At 36.2% G+C, this 12,734-nt stretch overlaps 1 protein-coding gene across 5 annotated transcripts in view; it reads left to right on the plus strand.

The window, feature by feature from the left end:
* The window catches only part of LRIG3 (leucine rich repeats and immunoglobulin like domains 3), a 44,125-nt gene that overhangs the window by 12,230 nt on the left and 19,161 nt on the right, over nucleotides 1–12,734 (plus strand). For all 5 annotated transcript variants that reach the window (XM_026072671.1, XM_026072674.1, XM_026072675.1 and 2 more), the window contains exons 4-5: nucleotides 10,242–10,376; nucleotides 11,040–11,183. In XM_026072671.1, coding sequence (XP_025928456.1) covers nucleotides 10,242–10,376; nucleotides 11,040–11,183 — 279 coding nt within the window. The remainder of the gene's footprint in view (nucleotides 1–10,241; nucleotides 10,377–11,039; nucleotides 11,184–12,734) is intronic.

Below are 12,734 nucleotides of genomic sequence, written 5' to 3' on the forward strand. Positions count from 1 at the left end.
GTAGTGTATACTAAAATTCAATCAAATATACATCAGCATGATCACTTTAGTGGTTGCAAGCTAGTGATATTTGAAAGCCTTCCTAGAATATCTTCCCTGTGCCCAGAAAGTACAGATACAGTACTCTTTCACAGTTCCCTGGAAAATATGAAGTATCTCACCTTATGGCCGTAAGGATACTCCTCCAGAAGTCTTGGTGCCTCTCTTGGGAGGAGATAGCTAACTGGTATAAATAAAACAAACAAATGTTGTTTGTCAGTGTGTCTCTTCTCTTTTAACTGGGATACATTTGAGATAAGTAGTGCTAGTTACATATCAGACTCAAGGCGTGGTTTTCATGCAAGCCTGAGACTTAACTTTATTCAGCGTTGTCATTTTTGTGTGTGTACGCATGTGTGACGTGTCATATAAAATAAATGTAAAAACATCTATAGGATTAGCATGTAAGAGCTGGAGTGTATTAAATGCTCAAGAGATGATTTGGGTAAATAAGCAGCTACTTTGAGTGTAACCAGCTTTAATTCCAAAGAATTTGAAATCTCCTAATAATCAGTGACTAAAGACCCTTAAAGATACTTGGGGTTGTGATTTAACTGTTGTAAGGGAGAGCAGTGCTACTAAAGCTGAAGAAGTAGACAGGAACCGATAATTACAATAACTTTGCAGAAAAGCATTGCATGATCTTTAACTACCAAATATGTATGTTTGCATAGGGCTTCTAGTTTAAAACTCTTCAGAAAAAAAACAACTTATTTTAGTGTGATTAGTGTTTTGAAAGGGAGATGGACACCTACTGATTTGCAAATGCTGCAACACGTAGGCTTTGTTTAAGAATATACAGTTTAAATAAGAAACACGTACTGCTTTACTTAAGAGATTTTTAAAAATACACTCAAAACTGTGGACACCATCCAACATCCTCAGCATACCATATCCTTGAGTGCTATGAAAAATGGCAGCAATCAGACTTTAGAGAGACAAAACAACTTTAACAGTAAGTATGAGAGTATTCTCCCTCCCCAGCTGAACTTTATATTGTTGTTAGCAAAATATATATGAGAACTAGAATTAATATAAAATAAAAAGTTTATTATTTTCTACATCCAGGATATGTTATTTAATAATCATCTTGCTGTCTCTAGGGTCTAGGAAAGCCATACATGCCAAAATCTCCACTGCAATGTAGCATGAAATTCTAACATTAGGCTAGCTTTAAATGGTGGAATGTTTTAAATACATTTATGATATTCCATTTTATTGAATAGAAATTATTTTAAATAAAGCATTAATATATGTGGAGTAGATGATTTAGCTGGAAATATTCTTGTAGCTTATAAAGACTGACCACATTAGTCTAGAACCTCCAAAAATATTCAGTCTTACTAAAGCTATAGTAGAAAATACAAAGTTCATGGTGCTGAAATAAAAGGAACATTGGTGATTTAAAATGCAATAATATTTCTTCAAATTTTACATTAATACAATGTTTGTATTATGTTTGAACTTCACTTTTTTTTTTTTTTTTAAGGAATGTGAAATCTTTCCATCAGAGGGCATAGAATATGCAACGTTGTACAGGTTTACACTAACAGTATTCTCCAGCTCCATCTGGAAAGGGAGCCTTTAAGGCAGTTGAAACAGAGTCCCATGGCCATTCCATTTTGATCTTTGAAATGATTAAAAATGTTGCCAGTATTGTGATTTCTTCAAATGTGCCCACTTGTCTGTTAGGTGCTGGACTGCATCTACAGGTCATTTAAGCACTTTTTATAGCCTTCAGCTTGTAATGTTTTTCTGTTGGTGTAGGCTGAATTTGAGTGCATTGGATTTGAAGACACATGCACTTGTGTGTCTTGGATGTTTAAAAAGGTAAACAAAGAACAGTAACCATTAGGATTGGTCAAAAGATAAAATTGGCCAAAAGGATGGGGAAGTAGCCAATCTTAGTTGATTTTAGGGCTTACAGGTTTTCATGGTAAGCAAAACGACTCCAACTTTAAATGTAGCTTTCTTATCAGCCCTTCTGGAAAGACTTTGACTACTTGATTATTAATATCAGGCCTTTTGTTTTCAATGAGCATGTTTGAGAAACTAACCTAAAAGCTGAAAGTCGGTGCTATACTGAAAGAAATGCAAAGTCATTCTCTTCAAAGGAAAAAAAAAAATTATCAAAGCCATCAACAATGGTGTGTTAAAAATAGGGTTTTTTGGTCACTGAAAACAAGCAAAAACCCAGAGAAGGCCTTAAAAAGTTTTTTCAGATCCAGAGAGTAGTGTTCTCTGAATGAGTGTTGTACTTGCTGCTTGTCTAACCCATGCAGTTGCCATGGGGGATTTACTGGAGGAGAGGGTCTGTAAGTTTTAGCGTCTACCAGGCTTCATTAAAAATCTCTGATACTTTAAAAATAATTTATCAGAAGAGCCAAAGTTTAGCTTTGTATCTTACTATACTAGCTTCTTTCTGCTATCTTGCTTAATTGCTCATTAATCCTGATTTCAGTCATCAGCAAAGTTTCTTCAGTGGACAGCACGCTTTGCTCCAATCTGAATAAAATCCAACTGATGAAAGACCCAGTTACAACACGATTGTTTCCTGAGATGTATAAAACATTGTGCTATTAGGCAGTGGAGATAGAGCTAACTGTTGGGATACAAAACTTTAGCATGTGGAACTTACCATGTTGCAGTGTCATTATCTTTACTTCTAGGGTGAATGGGATTGTTTGTGCTGCCTGCATAGATATGTAATCTGAAAAAGGATTTTTCTTTATACCTCTTTAAACTGAATAAACTAACTCTTAAGTTGAAAAGTGACTTCTCATAGGTCTTTGTTAAACAAGATGCCTAGCTTATGACCAAAGATTTGTTAATTCATCTGTTTTAGGCAGTTTCATTCTTCCTGCTTGCTTCCATTCTCCTTACCAGGAAGAACAAGATAAGATTATCTTCTCCTTTTTTGAGGAATAATAAAGGATATGCTGATCACTGATCTTCATTCTTGCTTAATAAATTCCTCTGTTTTCAGAATGATACTCCTCTGAAATTAGTTTGCACTGTTTCATTCTGTCCTTGATTAATTAACATATAAGTTAAATACCTATCTAACTTTATGCACAAAGCTAGTAATGCTACTAAAGAAAAGTTGTGATTAATCCATTGCACTATGTATTAGTGATTTTGTTTTAGTATTGTATATGTCCATTTCTGTTTAAAATATGGAAATACATGTTTCAATATGTTTTCAGATAGTGGGTCTTCCAGGTCATGCTTCAAATAGGTATCTTGAGAAGTAAAATTCAATTCATTGATGCAAACATACATAATAGATTATATGTCTGTCCCAGCTGGCAATGTGTTAATAAGAATGATAATTTACACTGTTTGGCAATATCCTAATGAGTAAAACTCCTTCCAAGTACCTTCTGTAAAAGATACCTTCTGCATCTTTTCATGTAACATTGTTTGGAAGAAGGTATGTTTGGGGGAGGTTGTTTGGGGTAGATATGAGAAATTTGCCCCTTTGTCATCTAGCAATAGGTTGGAAATGGAAGCTGTGTAGAATCTGGAAGAACACCATCTCAGTTGACATTTAGAAAGCTATAGTCACAAGGATGAAATTTAGACGCAACTCCTGAAAATGAAAGCTTACATTCAGTAAAAGTGGATGCCTTTCCCTTCTACGTTTGCCAGAGAAAGTGGTATTGTGCCAACATACTAAACTAAAGTCTGGCTCCCAATATTAAGAAAATTTCGGTCAAATATTTTAAATCCTTGTCATCTCTTCAGTTACCACTTTCTTATGTGAAGGATTAAGATTTCGATGCTGCCTGAAAGAGTTTGTTTTGAAGAAGGATCGAAAAAAAAGGATAGAGGAATGTCAGACTGGGCTTCAGGCATAAGGCAAGTTGGAGAAAGTCCCAAAAATGAGAGTGGTGGTAAACCATGTGTGACTTGGGCTGAAGTTGCGAGCAAAAAGCTAGAGTAAAGAAACTTTACTGGAATTAGTTTTTGCAGTCTTTGACATTTGTTATAGAGAGTAAGAGGAAGTAAATGAAAGAATTTGAAAAGGAACCTGTCTTAGTCAGACTTGTAGGCATGGAAACAGGTTTTTACGGCAGCAGTTTAGACTGAATGATGCGAAAGGAAAGAAGTATCTAGAAACCTGGAGTTCGTTGTAGCAGACATATAAAGTAGTGAGAGCCTAGACGAATGCTTTTGCAATAAAACTGGAAAAGAATGCAAATTTTATGGCTATTTTCAGTGGAAAAACCTAGCATGATTTTCTGATCAACAGTGTTAAAAAGATTAATTAAAAGCAGTAATGTATCTGAAAAATAGAGAACAGTATTCCTGTGTGAGAAAATAAAAGAACTGTAGGAAATTTTACTAGGGAGAATTGTGCCAACTTGTAGGGCATACAGTACAGAGAATGAGGGAAGTCAGAAAGGAATTTAAGAGGTCAGAGTTATAGCATAGAGAAATAGTTATTGCAATAGAGCAGTCAAATGTAATGACTGAGACAGACATCGTGCCTGAGGGAAATAGGAGTTGACAGGAGAAGATCCTTCTACTTCTTACTAGCAGTTGAAATGAGGAGTGGGTCTTCTAGAAGAGTGTAAGTCTGAAGTCTAGGGAAAGAAACTTTCAAGGGGGAGGACTGGCTCTCTGGAAATGAAGGGCAGAAGTTTTTACTTGATGAGTCCACACATTAGATTGAAAATGTGATTTATAATATGGGTGGGCAGTATGCTGGGTTTAATCTAGCTGCCACAAACTCATAGCTGTGTAAGGTTTTAGACTGGACTAACAGTCACAGAGTACACCAAGTCCACAAAGGGCAATTATTCCTGCTGTTAGCCTCTGCTGAAATAGCTATGCCTTCATTGCTGCTGTTTACCCTAGTTAAAATAAAGTAATGCACTTAAACATTCACTTGGATATCACATGCTAAGTAATTTGTGATTTTTATTTATTTTTTATTTTTTTGGCAAGGCCAAAAAGTCGAATTGGAACCAGACTCTAGAGTATCAAGAGAAGAGTTTGGAGAGAAATTTTAATTAACTACATATTAGTATTATGACTGAACTCAGGAAAGAATTGCTGTGAAAGTATCAAGTGTTTGGAAGTTTGGATTTGCCTCCATCTTCTTTCTGATTCACTGTCTCTGAGATGTTTCACTCTACATCACTCTTTTCCTCTTTTCCCTGTTTATGTTTGGCTTAGGAATCAGTAAAGCTTTGGTCTCAAGTTTTGGATAGAGACTTGATAGATTAAGGAGAAACTCTGAGTCTTGAGTTTGTACTTTGTACCTATATACCACAAAAAATAAGCACACAAAATAAGACCTGAGACTGCGCTGATGTCTGGCCTGAAAGAGCAGTGACAGACAAGAATCAGGGAATGAAGGAGAGCTTCGAAAGAAAGAGCAACTGCTTGCCTCGAGGAATGTGAGGAGCCTGTGTGTGAACTAGGCAGCAGACTTGCAGACTTACCAGTAGGACTGAAAGTGAGCCAGAATCCTGACTCTACTTCTGGCATCTACTTCTCTGAGATAGAAGTTTCACTTGAAATATTTATGTTTCTATCTCTAACAGCTGTAAAGATTCAAAAAACTGGAGGTTCTAATTCAATGCCTTGGTCTGCAGTTGGTTGTCTGATTGTGAGAAGTGTATGTAGTCCCATTCATATCAGGGGATTTTTGTAAGGAGAATGTTAAACTTGAAACTATAATTGCAATATTTTAGATGATATAATTGTTCATTACAGCCTGGCTAATTTTAGTAGGCAGATGAGTACAAGTGGAAGAAAAAAAAAACAACACCGAGGTCTTTTTTTCTCCTTCTTTCTTGTCTTTAGGAGTTACTGAGACTGTTTCCTGTAGCATGTACTCCTGAAACTTGTCCAGCCTCATTCTAAAAGCCACAAAACATGAGTCTTTCAGCACTTTCTGAGGAAGTTTATTACAGTCTTGATCTTTCATCTTTATTAGCAATTATGTTTTCTTTTTGTTAAATTTTCTTCTCTCGGTGTCTTCACATCATTGTTTATTATGAGAGCTCCAAAGGTTATAGAGCAGAAGACTTGGAGGAGTTTGGAGAAAAAGGAGGAAAAAAAAAAAGTAAGAAACAGTAGCTGATAGTGTCATATGACTCTTGTCATACAGTCATGGTGGGTGAATGGAAGGAATATAAGGAGCGGCAACCACAAAGATTTGGGCAAACATGACAAAGCAAACTGTGCGCTGTAGTGGAATGCAACTGAGATCACCCTGTATGTGCTTGGATGGAGACAGTCATGTCTGCTTTGCCTGTGCTCGGACATGGCTGCCTGCAAGCCAGCTCTAATCTGGAAGCCATGTAAACATGAGACCCTCAAACTAAAGATCTGTGAACCCTAGTGTCTTGGCTTAAACAGTGCTCAGTAACATATATCTAGAACTGGCAGAATGTTTTTTGCCTTGCACATCCTCTTAATCTCTAGCACTAGGCTCCACTGTAATCTCATTAGCCTGTTTGTAAAGCCAGTCTAGTATACCCTGTCTGCCAGGGCTTAGTTTTTGAGGGGCAGGAGATAATGGACTTAGTCCTCACTCGCACAGTTTTTGAAACAGAGCTACATTAAATGGAGCAACTTTGGAGAGCAGGCTGCACAGGCGCACAGCTCTCCAAGTGTGTCTCTATAGGCAACTTCATTTTTTACCAGTTTGCTCCACCTCCAGACTCATACACATGTTCTGTGTCAGAATCATGGTGTAAGATAAAGCCAGGAGGTTCTCAAAAGATGACAGATGAAAATCTACCTGGAGCGAAGAGTTTTTCTTGGGAAGGAAGACCAAGAACTTTGTGCTGAGGTTCTGAATAGAAGTAAGAGATAGGATTTCAGGTCTTAAGTTATTACAGAGAGAGATCTTCCATGCTATAGGATCAAACCAATTGAGTCATATTTTTAAGCTTCCAAAGCTGTTTTTCTAAGATAGAACACATTACGTATTGACAGTCTTATGAAGAGATACTTACTCATACCATCTCATATCTTAAAAAATGGTTTTCTTCAGCTAATGTGAAACACTGTGCCTAAATGGTGTTAACTAGATCCTTAATAAGATGGATACGGAAGCTGCTGTCCTGTTTTATTTCCCCATAGCCAAAGAAAGTACAAGTCAATATGTCAGATATGCTGTAGCTGCTGTTTATATAGAGTGAATCTTGAGATCATGTTCGACTGGGCTGTTACAAATGTTTGGCCTAGTGGTGTGGCTGAAGTCTTGAATGCTGATATGGTAAGCTTGGGTTTTTCTCATACCCGTAATGAAAAACTGGTATTCTGTCTTAAGCTGGTATTCACGCAAGCTTATGTAAAAATAATTAAATCAATGTACATGCACTCTTTTTTTGTTTGTGCTGCAAATTAGGGTGTAGGCACTCAAATAGCAAAAGGCATATATTCAAACTCGGGTAGATATTTTGGTGGTTTTATCTGTATTCCTCAGTGCTCCTGCTTCTTTAGCCATAACAGAGAAAGTTAAAGGAGGTTGTAGCGTGTTGCTGTTTGTTGCATATGAAGAAATTGAAATGTGCGTGGACCAGGTGTACTTCTGTGAGAACTTGATGTGCTGGTTCTCCCATTGCAAGGGGACCTCTGATTGCCATGATCTTCCCTGAAGGATCTGTAAAATGAAACTGGTACGGTATGCACAACTCTTTTGTCTGAGCACAGTAATACCACTTGGCTGGAAAGCTTTTGCACAGAAGACAAACTTGAACTTAATTATGCCAAGAAAAAGGATACTGTTTGGTTCTGTCTTGATACATTAGATAGGCTTGCATTTTCAAACATGTCCTTCGTGACTAATTTTGAAAATAACTTGGCAGTTGTGAGGAAGTTGACATAGTTTTTATTTGATTTACTTAAGTGATGATTGTAAAGAAAAAATCAAATTATAATTAAACATTCTAATTTTAATTAGGGCTATGGCTTCAAATAGAATGATTCTGTTTGGCATGTTTTCAGCACCAGATAATCTCCTTTTAGCTGTGAGTTATTGAGTTTGAATTTTTTTGACAGGAAGACTGGATTAGGAGGCTTGGACAGTAAAGAGGGAAGTGTTTAAATATTTTGCATTTGAGTAGCTCCCACAAATGTGAACAAGTAGAATGGTACAGTGAGTGCTGATTTGATTTTCATTATGAGATGGAACAGAACTTTGATGCATAGCTCTGTATCAGTGAAAAAAAGAAGTTAATTTCTCCACACAAGGTGACTCTGCCATCACCAAAAAAAGAAAAACATTCCCCAAAACAAAGAAGCTGCTTTTTGTGTGTGTGTGTGTGTGTGTGTGTGTGTGTGTAACCTGGTCTGCGTCAGGTAATTTGCCAGTTGGTTTAAGTACTAATCTGAAGGCTGTATAAGAGTTTTATTCGGTTCCATTAGATCCAACTAAACTTTGTAATACAGGGGCTATTATCCTGCCAGTTGTAAGGAATTTCTGTTTTATGAAGCAATGCTGACACAAAGACAGCACTGTGTAAGCTGTGTCCATAACTGAACACTTTCACACTGCAATTTAGGAGGCGTGCAGTTCAGGAAATTGCTGGCTTCTGCTGGAGCACACTTTTACTGCAAGGAAAATTTTATTCGTCACTCAAGTAATTGGCAGTTTTAATACCTTGTTAGTAATTACCTTATAAACAAACTAATGCATAAAGGCAAGGCTCTATGACCTGTTATCTAACTCGTAGTCTTATTTGGCCAGTGTAACTGACACATGGTGGTGTTTGTTGTTGTTTTTTATTAAAGTAATTTGTTTCCATTTATTATAAATACTTTCAGCTAAGAGTTTAAAAAAAAGAAAAATGCAGTGTTACCTCTACCAGACAGCCTGTAATGAAACATGATATGGAAAAAGAGCAGCGTTGGAGGGGCTGCAAGATCACTTGCCCGTTCCCACATGTGGTCGAATTAATCTAACTTCTGGGTCAGTTTTTGAGACAGGATTTTTTTGTCTTGAGTAGTAATTGTATTCCCTGCCTTTGCATACATGACGGTTGCCCATGCTATCCTAAATCTGTGGCTTTGTTTGATCCAAAACAAGTATTTCCAATAAAGGCAAACACATTTCAGAAGCAGTTGATAGTTTTACCTGAAATTGCCTTTACCTGCAATCTCTAGAAGCTGGGGAAAGCTCCTAAATTTTGATCATTCATCATACTAGGTGTAGGATGTATCATAGCCAGAACTGACTTGAACTTGACAAGGTAACAGGATCATTTAGGGTTACATTCATTTAATTAGTCATGATCTGTTTTCCCTTATGTGCCATTAGCCCCAAATGAATAGCCCTGTTGATGTTGCTGATGTGTATGTATGATTCTGTACATTATGCAAGTAGGATGGAAAGCCTGGTAGGCTGCTGGGTATGAAAATGAAATATGATGGCTGCAAAAAAGCATCTTTCATTGGAAGTAGAAAAAGGGGTATTGCTAGTAGTAGGTGAAGATATCCATATCTTTAAACTGTTGCAAAGTTTTTGTTATGGAATAGTGTGATGCCTTAGTTGAAGTCTGAGCACACATGAAGTCCAGAGCCTCTGTAATGAGCTGTAATAAGCATGAATTTTATTCTTTGCTAACAAACAAGTAAAACCTGTACGATGAAATACTCGGTCTAATTTCAAAACACAAAGAATGTCTTCCTGAGGGGGGCATGCTGTCATGCATATCTTCTAATCTAGCTCTGTTTTTATGGAAATTCAAACTGATTTTCATGCTCTCATGCTCTAGCTTTTTTTTTTTTTTTTTACAAAGCAAAATATCTAGCTACTGTGATGTTAGTTTGAAATCAGATTAGGTTTTTTTCCTATCTTAACCATTGCAATACTGTGATATGCTAATCAATACAAATATCTGGTATTTCTACAGTTCAGAAACAGGTGATCATGGAGTTTTACTTCTTTTAAAAGCTATGAATTACAGTAACTGGGTTATAATGCAAATTGTTTCTTTGTGTCTGCTGGGAATTTTTTTTTTTAAGAAATGTTGATACACATCTATTTACAGCATTCAGATTTGCAACTTGGGATGGCTAGAAATTAATGTTTTGCTTAGAAATATACTGTATTGTATTTCTTGAACAAAAAATTATTTTCAAGTAAGGGAATTAAGAACTAATTTTTATCAGAGTGACATGTAGTTAACATGTGTTTAATCTGGAAATGACAGTCTTCTATTGTCCTTAAATTTCAGGACCAGCAACAAGATTGTCAACATCTTGTTTGAACATCTGAAACCATTTCAGAGTCTAGAAACTTTGGACCTAAGCAATAACAACATATCAGAGCTAAAAATGTCATCATTTCCTTCTTTACAACTCAAGTATCTGTAAGTAAAGCTTGGTATTAAATTTTTCAGGTTGCTTTCAAAAAACTTGTTGTTGAGAAACTTAGACTGGGAGCTGTATGTTGAGGGACTAAGAATTTTTCAGTTAGAGGCTCATATTAAATATTTATTCCCATTTTCACCTCTAGAGCATAGCATAAATTGCTAGCTTGAATACATCAGTTGTTGCAATGAGATGTTTTAGTTCATAGAAAGTGAAAATCATTATCTTGAGATGAAACAAATAAATGTATCTTTTGAGAGAAATAATTATGTAACAAAATAAACTTAATTTCCCTGTGGTTGGTTCCATCTTGAGTTATGTGGAATTTTGTGGACTTTTTTAAATCTTCCCTTAATCCTTATTCAATAATGCCATAATGCCAGAGCTATACTGAGTGAAAATAAAGTAATGGGGTTGCAACATCCTATACTTTGTCAGCACACTGTCTTATGCCAGTAATATGCTCCTGCAGAGTAGAGCAAAATTTTGGTGTTGAAATACCGTTTGACTATAGGCTGAGCTGTCAAGAGCTCTAATTAATGTGATAAATGAAATTCCATTTATCAGGGGATAGGCAGCATAAGAGCTCTGTATTTTACTACTTGGTATTAAAATTTTATTAAATAACTGTAAATTTAACCTTCTAGACATTGTTTCAACAGGTACATTAACAGTAACCGAATAACCTCCATGGAGCCTGGTACCTTTGACAATTTGTCTAGCACACTTCAAGTATTGAAACTGAACAGGAACAAAATTTCAGCAATCCCTCAAAAGATGTTTAAACTCTCCCATCTGCAGCACCTGTAAGTGCAACCTACAATTAACTAATTGTTTTCAGGTTTTCCAGTGCTTGAACTTTAGCCTTTAATTTAACGAGAGGCAGAGTGAGACAGACACAGAAAACACATTACTTCAACCCTTACTAACTGCAGCTTTATACTGAACAAAAATAGTCTTATATATTAGTGAATTGTGAATAGTCTTTGTGTTAAAATTACATTTGTCTATAAAAAGAAAAAAAAGACAAGACTGGAGAAGGGGTAACTGCAGTTTTCCTGTAAGGAGACATTTGAGAAAATACTAAGTGAAGTAGATTTATATATTTTGGAGACTAGATCAGTCTCTATATGTTTTTGTGTTTTCATGGTTACAACAAACGAAGGGAAAGAATTTCTTTCAGAAAGTATGACAATAAGCAATATGTTCAAGTAAACAGACCTTAGTCATTTTCACTGGCACAATGTTGTCTATAAATATTTTACCTAATAAAAAATAGATAAAACTATTGAATATGAAGGAAACTGGGAATGTGTGTGGGTGTTGTTTGTTGTTGTTGTTGAGTGCAAAAAGTTTACAGGAGGATGGGCTAACATGGGACTTTGTCAAATCCTTAATAATTATTTTTCCTATTAGATAGCAAAGAGCTAAAATGATGAAGTCTCTTAGATTACCTTTGAAAGTAAAAGGTGTGCGATTAAAAACAGTAAAGTAGTAGAATATTTGACATATCTGGGAACAGTGACTTGTGTCCTATACACAAGTGCAAGACAAGTTTGACTAAAGTCTTAACGATAGAGTGCGAGAACGGTTGTACAAAGCTCGGGATTTGTTAATGATCTTGGCAGGCTTTCTTCTCTTCGGATCACACTGAGATTTTAAAAGTTGATTATGTTCGTACCTACAAAAGTTCTACTGATTGACAACCAAATCTGTAGGCAGATCTGGTTATGTTAGATAGTTAATTTGCAGTGAAGGCAAAAGAAATATATTATCCCCTGAAAGAAGTATTCAGAGGAGGAGTGGGGAAGAACTACAGGCTGTTCTTACTGAATGTGCTTTAAGGCTTTTGCACATCTAAGCACAGGAGAAGAGTAGGGTAGAACATATCAGGCTACCAAAGGGGAAAGCTGAATTCTTACAAAGCTGAAAGTTTGAAAAACAGTCATGATATAAATATGGAGAGGGAAAGATTTAGCTCTTTAGTTCCCTGAGGGAAGTAGGTTTTAGAAGGAGAGAATTCTTTTTAATTTGGTGTGATGCAGATTGATAGATCAAAGATCTTTTTGAAGCGGCAAACGATCGCTCATTGTGCTATGAGGTCCTTCTCTTAGTACTGTCTAATGCCATCTCTGCATACTATATATAAATTGTTGCTAGTAAACATAATTGTTAATTTAGCAAATGGTAACTGGTTTAAAATTACTATTATAAAAATGGTTAACAGTGTTCCTTGTGCCTATATGAGGGAGGATGTCCCTTTTTAAAGGGCTCAGAAATCTGCCTGGGGTTGGTACACGTGTTGAAGCTGAGGAGGACCAATGATAAGAAAGTGTTGTGAAGAGCAAAAAAGTATA

Source organism: Apteryx rowi, unplaced genomic scaffold, assembly GCF_003343035.1.
Source record: "Apteryx rowi isolate R43461 unplaced genomic scaffold, aptRow1 scaffold_348, whole genome shotgun sequence".
NCBI lineage: Eukaryota > Metazoa > Chordata > Aves > Apterygiformes > Apterygidae > Apteryx > Apteryx rowi.